The 17,291-nt window shown below is 44.3% G+C and overlaps 1 protein-coding gene across 1 annotated transcript in view; it reads right to left on the minus strand.

Annotated features, from left to right (window-relative positions):
- Window positions 1–4,732: 4,732 nt before the first annotated feature.
- Window positions 4,733–17,291, minus strand: part of LOC148910319 (uncharacterized) — a 50,996-nt gene continuing 38,437 nt past the window's right edge. Inside the window, exons 3-4 of the mRNA XM_089032032.1 lie at window positions 4,996–5,029; window positions 4,733–4,808 (exon numbers count right to left, since the gene is read on the minus strand). Coding sequence (XP_088888158.1) covers window positions 4,733–4,808; window positions 4,996–5,029 — 110 coding nt within the window. The remainder of the gene's footprint in view (window positions 4,809–4,995; window positions 5,030–17,291) is intronic.

Here is a 17,291-nt window from a genome sequence, read left to right on the forward strand (position 1 = left end):
ACGGAGCTAGAGGCAAGGGTTCGACAATTAACTGACGATGTTATGAGTCAAACTAACCAAAACATCCTCGATAAGCAAACTCACGCAGCTGAGAAGGAAGGCTTACAAAAGCGAATATTAGAGTTAGTAAGAGAAAGTGCTGACAAGGATCAAACATTGGATAGAGTTACTAGGAGACTAGCAGGCAACAATCAATAACTGCAAGAAATGCGACAAAGGCTACAAAGCGCTGAACAGGCTACGAGTCAAGCAATAGCAGACACAGCCACCGCAGAGGAACAAGTGCTAGTAAGAGATGAGCGCATTGCGGCACTTACTAGGCGAAAAGAAGAACAGGAAGCGATAGCTGCTGACACGACTCGCCCAGGAGAGGAAAGAGAGGCGGCTAGACAGGAAGCAGACACTCTTATAGGAGAACGCGCAGAAGTAGAAGATCGACAAGAAATTGCTGAGCGGGAGTTAGGGCTGACTACCAAGGAAAAGGTCAAAAGAGCCCTAAAGAAGTATGGTGTCCCTACCGTACTCGCAACCGCTCTTAGCGCCGTCGTAGGAGTCATCATTAACGCCCTTAAGGCCACAGGCGCAGGCGTAAAAGCGCTAGGTAAAGGATTAGCGGACATGGGGAAAAAGATGGCAGCCAGCATTCCTGGGCTGCTTGGATCTATTCTTTCTTTGGTACTGAAGACCGGTGGAGAACTGTTGAAGTTTGTGGGGAATAACATCTGGATATTAGTCGTAGCTATTGGGGTGGTCCTCCTCAAAAAGGTGAAGGGCTAGTCTTATCCGCATGTTTTACTGGGGGTTTGTCGTCGTCGGGCCTCCGGGGCGTCCTCGACTTGGGATAAGTAAAGATAGTATTCGCTCCGCCTCGATAATTTGGCGCCAAAGGCATAGCAGTAATCGTGCTAATGGGCTTATGGCTCCAGGTGGCATCTGCAGGAGAATAGTGCGTAGAATAAACGGCGTTTATTCCAACGAAGCCCTTATACAAGGAAGGATTTGCGCCAAGAGTATCGATGGGACGAACTTGGAGCTTTGCATATTGACAATTAGCTATCATATGAAAAGTCACCGACGTCAAGTTCTCTGCGCTTCTCGTTGGGGCCTCGAATGAGAAATGAGCCGCATGTCTGGTATTATCCTCTTTTCTGTAAGGTAGCAATGGCGTACCAGTCTCATCGACTAGCCTAAACCCAACATTGCAGCTATTTCGACCGCTAATGCTAATGGTACACATTACCAACCCCAAGCCACCAACTTCTGCCCACAGTTCGGTATCAAACCACCTATCTATGTGGTGTTTCTTATCGTCTAAGTAATAGTAATCCTCCTTTGCGTGTGGGTTCATTATATACTTATCACCGTCAAAGTGCTAATGGTCGCATGGTTAAAAGGCCTATCTCTTTGGTCCTCTATGCTATTTACGCAAACGCTCCCGGTGTCGTCTACGCGTACTTGCAACTTTACCTTCCCATGGCAATTGGCAACCATATGAAAAGTCCAAACGGATTGATTCTCGGCACTATTCGTTTGCGGCTCCGCCGTAAAGTGCGTTTATTCCCTGTTGTTCGTCTTCGTACGCATAGGCTGCAGTATGCCATTCTCGTCGCAAAAACGAAAGCCCACGTTGGCATGACTGTCCGTGCCAATGCAAATGCTGCATAGGATTAACTTCTTTCCTGAGTAGTTAAAGTCTACAGACCTCCCAATGACATCAACCCAAGATGCTTGGGTGTATTTTTTTCTCGCCTGCGTAAGTCGTATAAACACAATCTACTCCCGCTACGTAGGGGTTGTTCATCGCCATATATAATAGCTCAGACCAATGCTTGCAGCTGTTAAGCCGGCCTTTGGTAGGTTGTGGTCATATTCCTCGGGTATCGTAGGCAGGACCTTCTTTGGGGCTTCTTCTTTGGTTTCCCTACAGGCTTCTCTACGTGCTCCTTCTTTGGCTTCTCCACGAAATGGGGAATATTCCTAAGAGTGTCAAACTTAATGTCGTTCACTCCAAACTTCATGTCATTGGTTGCTCGCTTCAGCTTATTGTTGTAACCCATGACAGAGTCGGCGTTAATAACGAAATTACTTGGCATTAACCAACAACCAGGTGACAAGGCATAATCCAACCGCACCTTAGATTGCTGCACCGCTAATTGATACCTTTGAACTGATTTAGAGATCTCATTCTCGATAACAGCGCTTTCAAAGAGGACAAGGAATACTTGTTGTGTTTCCTGCGACGCACCGCTTGCAGCTACAATGGGGCTGCGGGTGCTAACCTGGGCTCCTAGAATGCAGTAGACGAAGGCTTCGATGCTGCGGTTGATGCGGGCAAGATTCTTCAAACCAATGCCTTTCACGGCAAAGAAAGGCGCCCAAGGATACTTCTGCTTGTTCTCTATGAAGTAAATTAGGTTTCCTTTCGTCCCATCGCCTCCTAAGTCGGAGAATTCGTAGGAGCTAGGATATCCCATGCCCGGCGTCTCAATGCTGGCACCCCCAGCATAAGTGTAAGTTTCTCCTAACCCATCTGCGGCGCCTTCTTTATTTCGAAAGTCGGGGTTGGTAAGCTTAAACTCGTTCTTTAGACGCTCCCACGCTACTTTATCGTATTTGTTATCCATTGCGTTGAATATGCTGTCGCCTGGTAAAGGAACACCCAGCTCCTTTAATATGCGGCGTATCGTAAAGGCAACGTGAAACCTCAAGAATGGAATATGCAACATATCCGCGGCTATACCATATTCCTTAGTAGCAGCCCAGATACTAAAGTTCAACTGCTGCGGCCAATAGCGCATGTCAGGGCCTGATAACCATTCTCTGGATTCTTTTCCCGTCGTATGCTTTATAGCGGTTTCTCTGAAGATATCTCTGACCCTTGTCTTGAATGTCGTAGGGCCCACGGGAATCTCTAAAGAAGTGACCATCTTCGCGAAGTCATTTGCCCCGCCTTTGTCGTCGTAGAATGGGTAATCCTCTGTTGTTGTTAACAAGTTTGCAGGGAAGTTAGGCTGCACTTTAGGCTTCGTAGCATGTTCGTTAGAATGCTTTGGCTCCAAGTCTGCATTGCTATACATTCTGGAGCCGTTAAAGTAAATCCCGTCAGGTCTGCGCTCAAACTTGCTAGTGTCTGCATGTGGAAACATCTTCCTAAATGCTCTCCAGTTAGCATAATCCCTATTATCGTGATGTGGCTGCTTTCCGATATCATTCCCAAAAGCGTCGTACATTAGTATATAATGGACGTAATACCATCGGCACATAAGTTGTATCCTGATGTTCCCAATTATCACACACCAATAACCCCTGACAGTAACGCTGAAAACTTTCGTTTGAACAAGGCAAACTTAATCCTGGCGTACTTAGAACAACAAACAAAACACTACAAAGGCGTCAGGAAGAATTACGCCAGAGCCCGCAGCACACTGCACAAGATTGCAATAACAACCGGATCCATGTCTGTCGCGTTAACAGGCAGCGGTGTTGCTACTTCTTTGACGGCCCCCGGAGTCGTCGTAGGGGTTCCTTTGGCCAGCGTTGGGGCAGCCTGCGGTATCGTCTCCGCTGTTGCTACGGGCATTATCAAACAATTTTTTAACAAGATATCCAAACATGAAACAACGATAGCCCTTGCAAGGGCAAAAGCCAACACCATTGCCGATCTAGTCTCCAAAGCCCTGGTAGACCGTAAAATAGACGACGTCGAATTCTCTTTGATCCTGGCGGAGGAAAAGATGTACGAGGAACTAAAGTCGGGCAACAAAAAAAAAGTCGTAAAAGATCTTTCCGAGGATTCTCGAAGGAAGATCTACCAGGAGGCAAAAGAAAAGCTTCAAAGAAAGCTCGCTCACTAAATATTTGCTTTGAAAAAAGCGAGACAGGATTTTGTTTGCATATTGAACGACAGTCTGGTTCATATGCAAATTAATTACACAGCCTGTGGCGCTTTCACAAAATATTACACAGCCTGCATCGTTTTCACAAAATATTACACAGCCTGCATCGTTTACACAGATGTGAAAAAACTTGTGTAAAATGCATATCATTAGATCATCGCCTCGGAATCCATCCTAACAGGGGGTGGTTGGGGTCTATTTTGTAAAATATTTCGTAAATTACGTCAGGGTAATAAGGAATATCCTTATCCAACCGACAAAACATCCACTCAGCTCTTCTCATAGTATCTTCGGAAAGCTCGGGAATAGACTTACCGGTTACCTGAGACAAAAGGTAGGGAATACCTTTGTAATTAATATTTCCCTAGCTTTAATTTTTTCAATGTCTTCCTTAAGCTTTGCGGGGTTGGTTCTTTTAAGTTAAGCGCTTCCATTACTTCGTTATCTAAATATGCCGGCCGAAGGCCTTGGATATGACTCATCCAGTCCCTAAAGTATTTTATTCTCTTATAAGGTATAATATTGCTCTCTGGTAGCATTTGGTACGGCATTGAGAATGTTTTTACCACACTCGTAAGACTGTGCTGACGTATCTTCTTCTATTCGCATCTTCTTACCACAACAAATATACTTATTTGGCTTAGTAGGTACGAACTTGGGTTTCAAGCACTTTATGCAAAAATCATTAGCAAATTATTTACATTCATGCATATATATCTTATAGATCTCGCAAACACAGCAGCAGTAAGGGGGCGAATCGAGTTTAACCGGGTTTTACACGCGGGGGACGCATGCCTACTTAACACGGTAAAAACCCGCGCTGACGTAGGGGTCAATCACGATTCCCCCTTACTGCTGCTCAATCCTTCAATGATTTTGACTTTCTTCATCTTTTCGTTGAGATCAAAAACCCTGGAAAATAAAATAAAAGATTATTAAATTATATTGAAGTAGTAATAAATGAAATTAGTCAAATTCAAGCTGTAATAAACATCAATAAGTATATCATTTTTTTATATTAAGTGCGGCCTTTACCTAAATTTAAGAGTGCCACAACACCAGTGCAATATCCATTAATATCATGTAACCCTTAACGTGCCTTAGTATGTTCGACGAGTTCGGTTTGGGTGGTGCTTAAAAGAGAAATATATAGGTTAACCAAAAGTTAAATAGAGTAAAAAAATAAAATAAGTTTGAGTTCCCTTATGAACAGAAACAATTTTTTTTTTTAAACAAAAGTGCTTTTTAGCATCCCCCTCCCCCTCTCTTTCTCTTATTTATTGTTATACAGGAAAGAAATGGAAGTTGATAGCTGACTATTGAGATATATGAAGGATATATAGGTAATTGAAATAGCGGTGTTGCTAAAAAAATATAAATGTTGAAAGTAAAGGTTTCAGTATATGTTTTTATCAAATGTTGATGTTGATTAATGTGGGCTTCCTGTGTTATGCCGATTCGTTTTGTGCAACTATTGCGTGACTGAACTAAAATGGCAGTCATATTTTGAGGAACGCTTTCCTCGTTTTCTCGATGAAAAAGCCACAATATTCTCCCAGACTTAGACCAATTTTCCCTTGATGTCTCTTCTACTTCATATGTGATTTTGTTTTGGCGATTAACAGGTATAAGTTATAAAAAGATGCTTTGTTTATTTACTTCATATGGATAGTTTATACGCGTGACAGAGTTAATTTCACAACCCGATGACAACAGAATGCTTCGTTCGGGCGTTAAGGTCAAGGGGCCACGACAGGCAGTGTGCATGGGTCCACGAGATGCGGGTCCACCAGATGTAGGTAGGATGGGGCCATAAGAGGTACGTGGAAGCGAGTCCGGCAAATGCATGTTTTATAAATAATTAATGATAACATACCAAATTAAAATCGGCAATAATGTTTGGTTATTAAGCCACGTGGTATGTGACGTCACGCCATGTTACTGGTCAGATGACTGACAACACAAGTTTCACCCAATACAACAAGTTGCGATACCATAGCATTCATTGTAATAAGCATTCACAAATATCGGCGAAAACGTTTGGTTCGTAAGTCACGTGATATGTGACGTCACATCATGTCACGTGGTCTGATAATTGACTACACAAGTCTCACCAATGCTACCAAGTTTCGTTACCATAGCTTGCTTCGTTCCCGAGTTATGGTCAAGGGGCCACCAGATGCGTGTGGAGCTAGGATATGCGGGCCACCACCTCTCCTTCGAAGAGGCTCAATTATCGTCCGAAGAGGCTGGTATTTTTTAATATGCATTTTTTTATCTGAGGTCAGCCATTGCCCAAATATCGGCATAAAATTTAAATAACACCTACAAATCCTTTCACTTTATACCATATAGAAATACCAAATGAAAGCTGTGATAAATAATATGGCTGAATTTTATGAAAACACGGCTTACTTGTCTTAAACACTCTACGCCGTACTATCGACCAAGTACAACTACGAGGTTTCATTTGTCGTCATCTCTTCTATGTTGCACCGCTTACTCCTCGGTAAGTGGGGGATGTTATTACTTAAGCCGTGATGGTTCCGAATTTTATCTATTGTTACGGGCTTACTTACACAACTCGATGATATAGTGGCATCGCCTCTACGAGTCAGCAGCCACAAAAACAAGACAAATCGAACAAAAAAAGAAACCACAAATAAAAAAATTATGAATGAATATTGTAACCAATCGTTTCCTACTACTACTGCTACTACTAGAGTGCAAATAATATACCCGTGAAATAGATAGCTAGCTAACTAATTACTAACTTTGTGCTATTGGTTGCCTAAGTCTAATTAGTCAAATAAATAGGCGAGCCGTGACGGGTGAACTAGTGCACGTGTGCTACTCAAGGGCGCGCATTTTTAAATATTTTTAAGCACGCTTGCAAAAACTGAAGCAATATTTTATTGTACATGCTTTTCCTTCGTATACACCTTTTGCTGTTCATTAACAGAAAATGTACATTCATTTGTGCCAATAGTTGTATCAATAACGTGTAATGTACTTTCATCAACACCACAAGTAACATCATTAGCAGCAGTAAGGGGGACTCGCGGTCAATGTCAAAGATTTACGGGTTTTACAGGCGGTTTAAGGAAGGCGCCGGCAGCGGGAATAAGCCGCGCGATAAGTCCTTACTGCTGCTGTGTTGGGAATCAAAGATAAGTGTTTATAAAAATGTACGATATATATACGATGCATGAATGTAAAAAGTTCACCAATGACTTCTGTATAATTTGCCTAAGATCCAAAGTTAACATACCTAAGCCCAGGGGTTTCTGGTGTTGTGGTAAGAAAATGCAAATAGAAGACGACACGTCAGCACAGTGTTACGAGTGTGGTAAGAATATTCGTAATGCCGTACCAAATGCTACCAGAGAGCAGTATTACGCCAATGGAGGTCGTAAGAAAACGCCATATAAGAGAATAAAATACTTTAGGGACTGGATGAGTCATATCCAAGGTTTACATCCGATATATTTAAAAACGAAGTAAAGAAGAAAATCATAGACCATTTAGAAGAGCCAACCCCACAAAGCCTACGGAAAGCGTTGAAAAAATTAAAACTAGGGAAATATTACAAAGCTATTCCCTATCTTTTGTCTGAAATTACCGGTAAGTCTATTCCTGAGGTTTCTGATATGACAAAAGCCGAGTGGATGTTTTGTCGGCTGAATAAGGATATTTCTTATTATCCTGACATAATCTACGAAATATTTCACGAAATAGACCCCAACCACCCCCTGTTAGGATGGATTCCGAGGCGACAATAACATATTACGCGTAATTCATACGATGAATTTATATTACGCGTAATAATTCGCCAAATAATTCATATTACGCGTAATAATTCGCCAAATAATTCATATTACGCGTAATAATTCACTAAATTTATATTACGCGTAATAATTCACTGAATTTATATTACGCGTAATTTCTAGACTGACGTTCGATATGTAAATAGAATCCTGTCACGATATTTACTGAGCAAGCTTTCTTTGAAGCTCTTCTTTTGCCTCCTGGTAGATCTTTTTGCGAGATTCCTCGGAAAGATCTTTTACGACTGTTTTTTTATTCCTTATGTCCGACTTTAATTTCTCGTATTTGTCTTCTTCGGCCAGAATAAGCGAGAATTCTACGTCGTCTATCTTTCTGTCACGCAAAGCCTTTGAGACAAGGTCGGTAATAGTATTTACTTTAGCCCTAGACAGAGCTATTGTCGTGTCATGCTTGGATATTTTCGTGGATAGCTTTTTCATAATGCCCGTAGCAACAGCCGAAATGATACCACAAGCTGCCCCAACGCCGGCCAAAGGAACTCCAACGATTATTCCCGGCCCAGTAAGCGAAGTAGCAACGCCAGAGCCCGTTAACACAACAGATATGGATCCTGAAGTTATCGCAATCTTATGTAGCGTACTCCGGGCTCTGACGTACTTTTTTCGGACTTTTTCGTAGTGTTTCGCTTGCCCTTCCAAGTAAGCCAGTATTAAGTTCGCTTTATTTAGACGAAAGTTCTCGGCGTTTAATTCTGTAGGACCTGTATCCTTAGTGGTAGCGTGATAATTGGGAACATCTGGGTACAACTGAGGTGCTGAAGGTATAACATCCATTATATACTAATGTACGACGCTTTTGGGAATGACATTGAGGAGCAGCCACATCACGACAACCGGGATTACTGGAATTGGAGAGCATTTAGGAAGATGTTTCCGCATGCAGACCCTAGTAAGTTCGAAAGGAGACCCGATGGGATTTACTATAACGGCTCTAGGATGTACAGCAACGAGGATTTGAAACCTACGCTGGTCGATCAGATAGACAATCAACTGAAGAATTCTGGTTATGTTAAACCCACACCAACACATCCAAAACCCGTGCAAGGTTGGTCAAAGGAATTATTGCTTGGTACCGGTACTTATCCGATACCCGCGGTTTCATTTGATAAACATCCAAGTTTGGATTTGACATTGAACATGCGGATCTCTAACAACCATTCCTTTTCGTTAAAGGTGCGAGATATCTTCAAAAACGTTCCCATTAATCATACCACCGCTAAGGAATCTCATGAATGGTTAAGTGGTCCTAACATGCGTTATTGGCCGCAGCAACTAAACTTTGCGGTTTGGTGTGCCACCAGCGGCTGCGGTGTAAGTGCGAAGTTGATGAAGAATTCGATATTTATGTTTCACTTCCACTTTACCGTCCGAAGAATACTGCATGAGATGGGTGTTATTGCGCTGCCGGGAGATGCCGCGTTTTATCCAAGAGATAATAAATACGATGTTCCAGCCTATAACAGGCTTTGTAAGGAGTTTGGTGTTGTAGGGAAGGATTTTAGATGCACTGTCGGTGCTAACAATGGCTTGGGGCATATTTGGGCTTATTGGGGGATTGGTGGGCACGAGCTAAGCAACAGGGAAGTTCATGCATTGAATCTACGATGGAACACTGGGTATCATAAGGAAACTCACGACAGTAGCACCTTCTTTGAACCAAATGCCAAAACCACTAAGGAAGTTAGAGACGGGCCTCTGTTTAAAGACGAGGGTGGTAAGTATGCAGGGGCTAACCCGCTGATTATTAAGATTACCAACGACGAGCAAACGAAGCAATACTTTAATTTCATACCCCCAGAAGGTAAAGGACTAACCAAAGCCGGCCTTGCCCGTTTGAACCGCAGCATAGAAGCTTACGTGTATTCCATCCTTGGAGCTCAGGTAAACACCCGATCGAGTATAGTGGGGAATACCGGCGCCGCAGAAGAGACGCGAGCCGAAGCCTTGGTCTTATTTGAAAGTTCGATCTTGGAGGGCGGCATTAGCAAGGGCGTACAGCGTTACCAACTAGCTATACAAAATTCTAAGGCGAGGTTGGACTATGCAGTAGCCCCGGGTTGTTGGTTAATGCCTAGTAATTTATCTATTAATACTGGTTCTGTAGTAGGATACAACAACAAACTTCAACGAGCTACTAAGGATATGAAGTTTGGGGTGAACGACGTGAACTCTGACACTCTTAGGAACATCCCCCATTTCGTGGAGAAGTCAAAAAAGTCGCATGAAACGAAGCTACCCGTAGTTAAGAAACCATCAAAGAAGGTTATGCCTGCGATACCTGAGGAATATGACCATAACTTACTAAAGGCCGGCTTAGCAGCTGCGAGCATTGGTCTGAGTTATTATATATGGCGATGAACAACCCCTACGTAGTTGGAGTAGATTGTGTTTATACGACTTACACAGGCGAGAAAAAATACAACCAGGCATCTTGGGTTGATGTCACGGGCATGTCCGTGAATTTGAACTACTCAGGAAAGAAGTTGATAATATGCAGCATTTGCATTGGCACGAGCAGCCACGCCAACGTCGGCTTTAGGTTCCTGGATGAGAATGGCGTACTGCAGCCTATGAGAAATAAGACAAACAACAGGGAGCCTGCGCATTTCTCCGTAGAGCCCAACCCCAGCAGTGCCGAAAATCATTCCGTTTGGACTTTTCACATTGTCGCCGATTGCCATGGAAAGGTAAAGCTGCAAATGCGCGTAGATGACACCGGGAGCGTTTGCATAAATAGTATAGAAAATCAGAGAGATACGGTTTATAATCACAAGACCATTAGCACTCTTACGGTAATGAGTCTATAGAAGGGAATTTATTCCCTGAAATATATGAATCCACATGTAAAGGAAGATTGGTTCCTTCATTATCTAGAGGAAAAGGAATACTTAGAACAGCATTGGTATGACACCGGGCTGGGGGTGAAGGTTGGGGGCCTGGGATTGATCATGTGTACCATTAGCATTAACACGGGGTATTCGTGCAATGCTGGGTTTAGGATCGTCGATGAAAATGGCCATCCATTACTGCCTTACAGAAAAAAAGATAACAATAGGAACCCAACCCATTTCTCGTCGGAGCCCCCACCGCAAAGCGGAGAAGACATAACGTCGATAACTTTTCATATGATAGCTAATTGCCAGTATGCGAAGCTTCAGGTTCTTCCCAATGACGTTGCCTACCTTCGAATAAATGGCCTTGGTTCTAGTTCCCCTAATGCTGCCTGGTGCCATAAGCCCATTTCTACTATGACTGCCCTACCCCTGGTGCCAAATTATCAAGGCGGTGCGAATACTATCTTTACTTATCCCCAGTCGAGAACACCTCGGGTACCCGACGACGATAAGCCCCCAGTAATACACAAGGATAAGATTAACCCTTCATCTTCTTCAGGAGTACCACTCCAATAGCGACGACCAAGATCCAAATGTTATTCCCCACGAACTTTAACAGTTCGCCGCCGGCCCTAAGTGCCAAGGAAACAACCGAACCCAGCAGCCCAGGAAGACCGGCTGCCATCTTTTTTCCCAAGTCCGTTAGTCCACTGCCTAATTTCTTTACGCCCGCGCCTGTAGCCTTAAGCGTGGATAGGATGACTCCTACTACGCTTGAAATAGCGACCGCGAATGCCAGCGGAATGCCATACTTCAAGAGGGCTCTTTTTACCTTTTCCTTGGTGGTAAGCCCCAGCTCCTTTTCCAGGTTGTCCTTTTGCGCCTGTAATTCCGCAACTCTCTCCTGAAGGGCTTCTAATTCCCTTTGGGCAGCCTCCCTTTCTTCTTCGGTACGAGTTAGGTCCGCAATTATTTCCTGCTTTTCGGATATGTTTTTTTCCAGGTCTTCGATGGCCTGAGTTTTTTGCTGGATTTGCTCTTCTTTAATGTTGATTTCAGCAACTAACTGCCGCCGCTCCACCAAAGAACCCTCTATGGTGGTTTGTAATTTCCTAACTTCCTCCTGACTCATGTTTTTTAGGTCCTGCAGAGCAAGGCGAAAAGCCTGTCGAGCTGTATCCCTTTCATCTAAAGCCTTTTCGGCTTCTCGTTTAATTTGCAGTATGCTTTCGTCTTTACTTTGACCCAGCCGCAACAATTGTTTTTTATAGCTTGACTCCCTTTCCTTTAGCGCTTTTTCTAACACCGCCGTCGGAGCATGTGATTTCTTAGCCTCCTCCAACTCCCTTTCTGCTTTATCCCGATCACGTAAAGCCTGATCTAAGTGTTTCGTCATTTCTTCCATTCTTACGTCTCGTTGACTAAACTTCTTCTCAGCATTAGCAAGTAGTCGACTTTGCTTTTCGTACGCCGCCTCTTTTTCTTCCAGCGCCTTTTGCAGTTCGATAGCGCGCCTTTCTAGCGCAACCTTTTCATTCAGGGTTTGCAACCTTTCTAACATGCTCCTAGTAGCCTGCTGAAAGCCTTTTAATCTTGAGACGTCGCCCCTAACGTTGCCCTCCTCATCAAAGAGGGGTTGCGGTTTTGTCCAGCGGTCTTTGTCGGGAAATCTTAAGTCTTGGACGCTTATGAGGACTTTGTTTCCCTTTTCCGTAAGCTTTACGTCGTCAGCATCAAAGTTGTCGTAGCGCTGCGTTAGCTCTTGCATTGCCCACTCTACGGTTTCCCGCGCGGCTGCTTCCGGCTCGCCCATGTTTTGAAGCTCTATGTACTCAGGGGGAGACTTGCCGGGGTTCTTTTCCCCCCACTTACGAGCAAAGGCTTTCTTAAAGCTTCTCCATTCTTTACCAAACATGGTTACGAATTTAATGTCGAGCATTGAAGAATTAGTATCTGCGACCTTTATTAGTTCTTCATATTCGTTGTCGTTAATATCAGCCTGGCCTTCTTCGGTAAGGGGATCCAATTCGGGATCTGTTCCTTCTACTTCCATTATATATGATAAGCTCAAAGTTAAATCCCAACGTATTACCTAAGCAGGTTGGCGGACTGAAAGCAGAACGCACCTTTCACCGGGTCACATTCACACCTTCTAGCGCAAAGCCTGGAGAAACGCTGTACGTAGGCGTGCCCCGCCTAACGGATAACCTAGTATTGGTTCCTGGCACCCTGGCTTTAAGGTTTGACCTAGCAATACAACCAACCACCAAGGACAAGCGCTATACCGTCAATAATGTTGGTAGGAACCTCGTTTCTAAGATGAGAATTAAGTTCGCAGGGGAATCCCTATTGGATTTGAATAGGTACGACCTGTACACCACGTATAAGGATCTGTGGCTAACAGCCTTTGACCGTGCACAAAAGATAGAGCAGGGAATTGGAAGCGTTATTCTTCGTAAGCTTCGCAGCGATACTACCCCCCGCCTACGGACTCCAGTGGAGCAACCGCAGTAGCAGACGCAACAACGGTAAAGACCGCCTATGGTAGCAAGTACGTTATCCCCTTGGACTTTGAAGTAATTACGAACCATGGCGTGTATTACCCCAGACAGTTATCCGAGTTACAGTTTGAAGTAACCTTGGCGGACACTACGAACGTCATAGGAGGAATGGACAGCGCAATTAGCGGGACCGTTGATCCTTATTCTATCACTAATCTAGAATTACAGTACGAAACGGTATACAGCGAAGAGCTGGCCCGTAGCGCTGGCATGGAATACAGCTCCGGCAAGGCATTCCTTTACGACCACGTAGTGATGTATAAGACGTTCAGCTTCCTGGATAAGACGGATGAGGTTATCAACCAAAGCATTAACCTCCCGCGAAGAAGTCTCACGGGGTTAATGCTGGTGTTTGCCAAACCCTACGAAGCCGGTAAGCGCGACTCCGAGGCCTTTCATAACCCCAACATTACTAACGTGGGGGTCAACATAAACGGAGTCCCAAACAAGGTCTACTCCCAGGGGATAAAGCCCGCAGACGTGTACAGAGAGGCCATGCGCAAGTTTGGCGACCAAATTAGCCCCGAGGAATTCTTTAAGGACAAATATGCGCTGTGGATTGACATGCGCACCATTAACGACGAAGACCTACATGGTCAAGGCCTCCGTCTAGTAAATACGCAGGATGGCATAACATTGGAAATCAAACGCACCAAGAATGCCAGTGCGGGCGACGGCGATAAGATAAACTGCTACGTCTTCGTCGTGTCTGACGCGCAACTGAGCGTAGAAATGAATCAGCTAAAGAGCGTCGCGTACTAGGATGGCTGAGGAATGAAGTCGTCAATGTTAAAATATTTCTTAAATATACAATGCTTCGCGTATTTGAAAGCAACGGTACGAAACTGCAAGTCGTGCAAGGCGATAAATTGTACTTCAAAGCAAAGGAAGTAGCGGCCGCATTGGGTTACGAGCGCCCAAAAGATGCAATTAAGGTGCACGTTCGCGATAAATACAAGGTAAGGCTTAGCGAACTTAGAATGGAGGTGAATCGCCTCCCTTCCAATTCACACCCACATTCCCTGTATGTGAACGAATCCGGGTTGTATCAGTTGATATTCTCCTCGAAGATGGCAAAGGCAGAAGAATTCCAAGATTGGGTCCTCGAAGAAGTCCTACCCGCGTTGAGAAAGACGGGTAAATATGCGATGGACAAACGCTTCGACAGCCCGAATAAATTAGTTTTTAAGATAGAAAATGAAGCTGACCTGCATGCAAAGGTAGTCGATTACATGCGTAGGTTTTACCCTGAATTCATCATAGCGCCGGGTCTTGGCGAACTTCAAGATTCAGACAGCAAGCGCATAACATGCTGGCGAAAAGGCTACCAAGCCGGCCAGCCAGACCTTTTAATCCTTAACGCCCACAAGAAATACCGCGGGTTGTGTATTGAGTTGAAAACCCCAAAAGGAAACGGCGTCTTATCCGCGAAGCAATCCAAAAAAATTGCGCAGCTTGATGTAAATGGTTACCTAACTATGGTTAGCAACGATTACGACATTATCTGCCGTGCCCTGATGGATTACGCGGATGGCATTCGTATTCCCTGTAAGGGCTGCGTAAAGCGGTTCAAATCCTACGACACTTTGAAAACGCACCTAAAGATATTCCATAGGTATAATGAAGCTCAGCTTGACTCACTGGCGTGATCTTGCCCACGGTAAAGCATACGAAATAAAAAATTACGTCGTCTTCGAAGACATCGACCGTTTACGGTTAGTCCTCAAAGACTTAGAAGGCAAGGAATATTCCCTTTGGGCGCCGGATTGCGTGCGGTACGTAATTCAGGGCGAGGAATTCACCCACTTACGCAGCTATGGTAAGGTAAATGGCCGATGGAAGTTTGACATTGAAAGAAGAGTCACTCCATCTCCTCTTTGTAGTTAAGCGCGTCTGCTAAAGTCCGCTGCGCTTTAGGATCCGCGGAGCACCAATGCCCCACAAAGGATCCTTCGGAGAATACCCTGTCGCAATGAAGGCAGGTGTATTTTTTACGCGGCGGCTTACAAGGGGTAATGCAGTCGGCAGGTAGTTCGCAAGTAATACAGTCCATATATTGAAAGGGCGATTAGGAATCCTCCTAAGAAGGCGGCTGCGTAGGCTAGCATATACCTTTAAAAGGGGTCCTTATTTTCATTATGCAAGCGCCCTTAAAAGGGTCTTTATTTTTATTTATTATTATTCGTTATCCTTAATAATAATAAATAAAAATAAGAATGGGATTTGAGACTCTTTGCGCAAACCCTACTTTACTATCTTAAGCCGCCTACTAATCATTGCGGGCTTTCCTTGCCGCCTCATTGCCGGCATGCCAAGCTTCGAAGCGATCTAAGTACTCCTTGAAACCGCCTTGGCCGTCATAGAGACACTGCCAAACATGTTGGTCACTTCTTTGACAGCCGCAGCGCTCACAAGTTGCCTCCCAATATTCTCTATCCTCCCACCTTACGCCTTCGACGCAGTCAAACTCCGCAAAGCGCTGGTCAATTTCCTTCTTCCGGCGCGTTAACTTCCTTTGGGTTTCCTTTGGGCAACATCGTGCAGCAACGTCGCCGTGCTCCTCGCAAGCCACGCTCAGCAGGTCGTAATTGCCGCGGCACCGATGTTGATGCCATTCGTCGTTCTTGTCCTCCTCGCAGCGCTCACATACGTTCTTTAGGCAAACGCGGTTATCCACGTGGTAATCCAACATCTGCGCGCTGCTAAAGAGGCGATTACACTCCTTACAACGCCTTTCGCGTGCCTTCTTAGCGCATACCTTCTTTTCCAGGTGGTATTTTAACATTTGCTTGCTGCTGAACTCCTTGTTACACCGCTCACACTCCATATATAATAAGGATTTAATAACCCTTATATGGGATACCGCATAAAGTCCTTAATGGACTCTTTTGCCCCGGATACTATTTCAAAGAGTGTCTCAGAATGTTGACGTTTAGGTTAAATCTTTGTTAAGGATGCCTGGAAACTATTTCAAAGAGTGTCTCAGAATGTTAACAATAAGGTTAAATCTTTGTTAAGTATATGTGGAAAGCCCGTAAGGATTAGTAGGCGGCTTAAAATAGTAAAGTTGGGTTTGTGCAAAGAGTCTCAAATCCCATTCTTATTTTTATTTATTATTATTAAGAATAATTAGGGATATTTAATAATAATAAATAAAAATAACAACCCCTTTGAAGGGCACGTCTTAACAAAGATTTAACCTAAACGTCAACATTCTGAGGCATTCTTTGGAATAGTTTCCACATATACTTAACAAAGATTTAACCTTATTGTTAACATTCTACAGGGGATATCGCATGAAGTCCTTAACGGACTCCTTAGCCCACGTTGCCATAGTTATCAGCGCACCAAACCGTTCTGCGCGCTTCAGACCGCACATTTCATCGTACAATTCCTGCACGCGCTCTTTCAGCCGATCGATCTCCTCCCTTTGCATTTCTATGGTGTCCCTTTTATCTTTTGCGTCGGTGGCAATCCTTCTTACTGCGTCCACTGGGTCCATCGTATATATAATGGATCCGAACCATATTCCCTGCAATGCCCTGATAGTAGGACCCACCGGCTGCGGCAAAACGCAGTTCGTCGTGGAGCAGCTATTAGGACCCTTTAGATACCGCTTCGACTATATCGTGCTATTATGCCCCACCTACGTGAATAACCGCACCTGGACGGGCATAGGAGTGAAAGATGACGACTTCTTCGTAGATATCTTAGACCCTAACGCGTTATCCAGCCATTTGAAGTTCTGGCACAAGCAATTCCCTAAAGATACACAGACTTTACTCATACTGGATGACATTGCCTGCGGGGACGACGTAAAAAAGCGCACCTCCGAGCTCGTTAAGCTCGCCTTCAGCGGTAGGCATGACAATATCAGCGTTTGGTTGCTTTCCCAGCAGCTTACCAGTGTCTCTAAGCCCTTCAGGGAAAACATAGGCTCTCTCGTAGTATTTTATACTCCGAGTCGGAGTGACCTGGAAACCATCTTAAGCGACTACGGCGGTGAGATATCCAAGGAACAGTTACACGAATACATGCGGCACCTAAAAACGCACCAACATTCCAAGATGATCTTCGCTTTGAGGTTTCCGTATTCCATTAACATATATGGACATTGAGCAGCTCTTAGATGAAGTCCCCACACAGTTAGAC

Source organism: Actinia tenebrosa, unplaced genomic scaffold (genome assembly GCF_029948245.1).
Source record: "Actinia tenebrosa isolate PJP-AT-01 unplaced genomic scaffold, QUT_ActTen_1.0 PGA_scaffold17__23_contigs__length_9995812, whole genome shotgun sequence".
In the NCBI taxonomy this organism is placed as follows: domain Eukaryota; kingdom Metazoa; phylum Cnidaria; class Anthozoa; order Actiniaria; family Actiniidae; genus Actinia; species Actinia tenebrosa.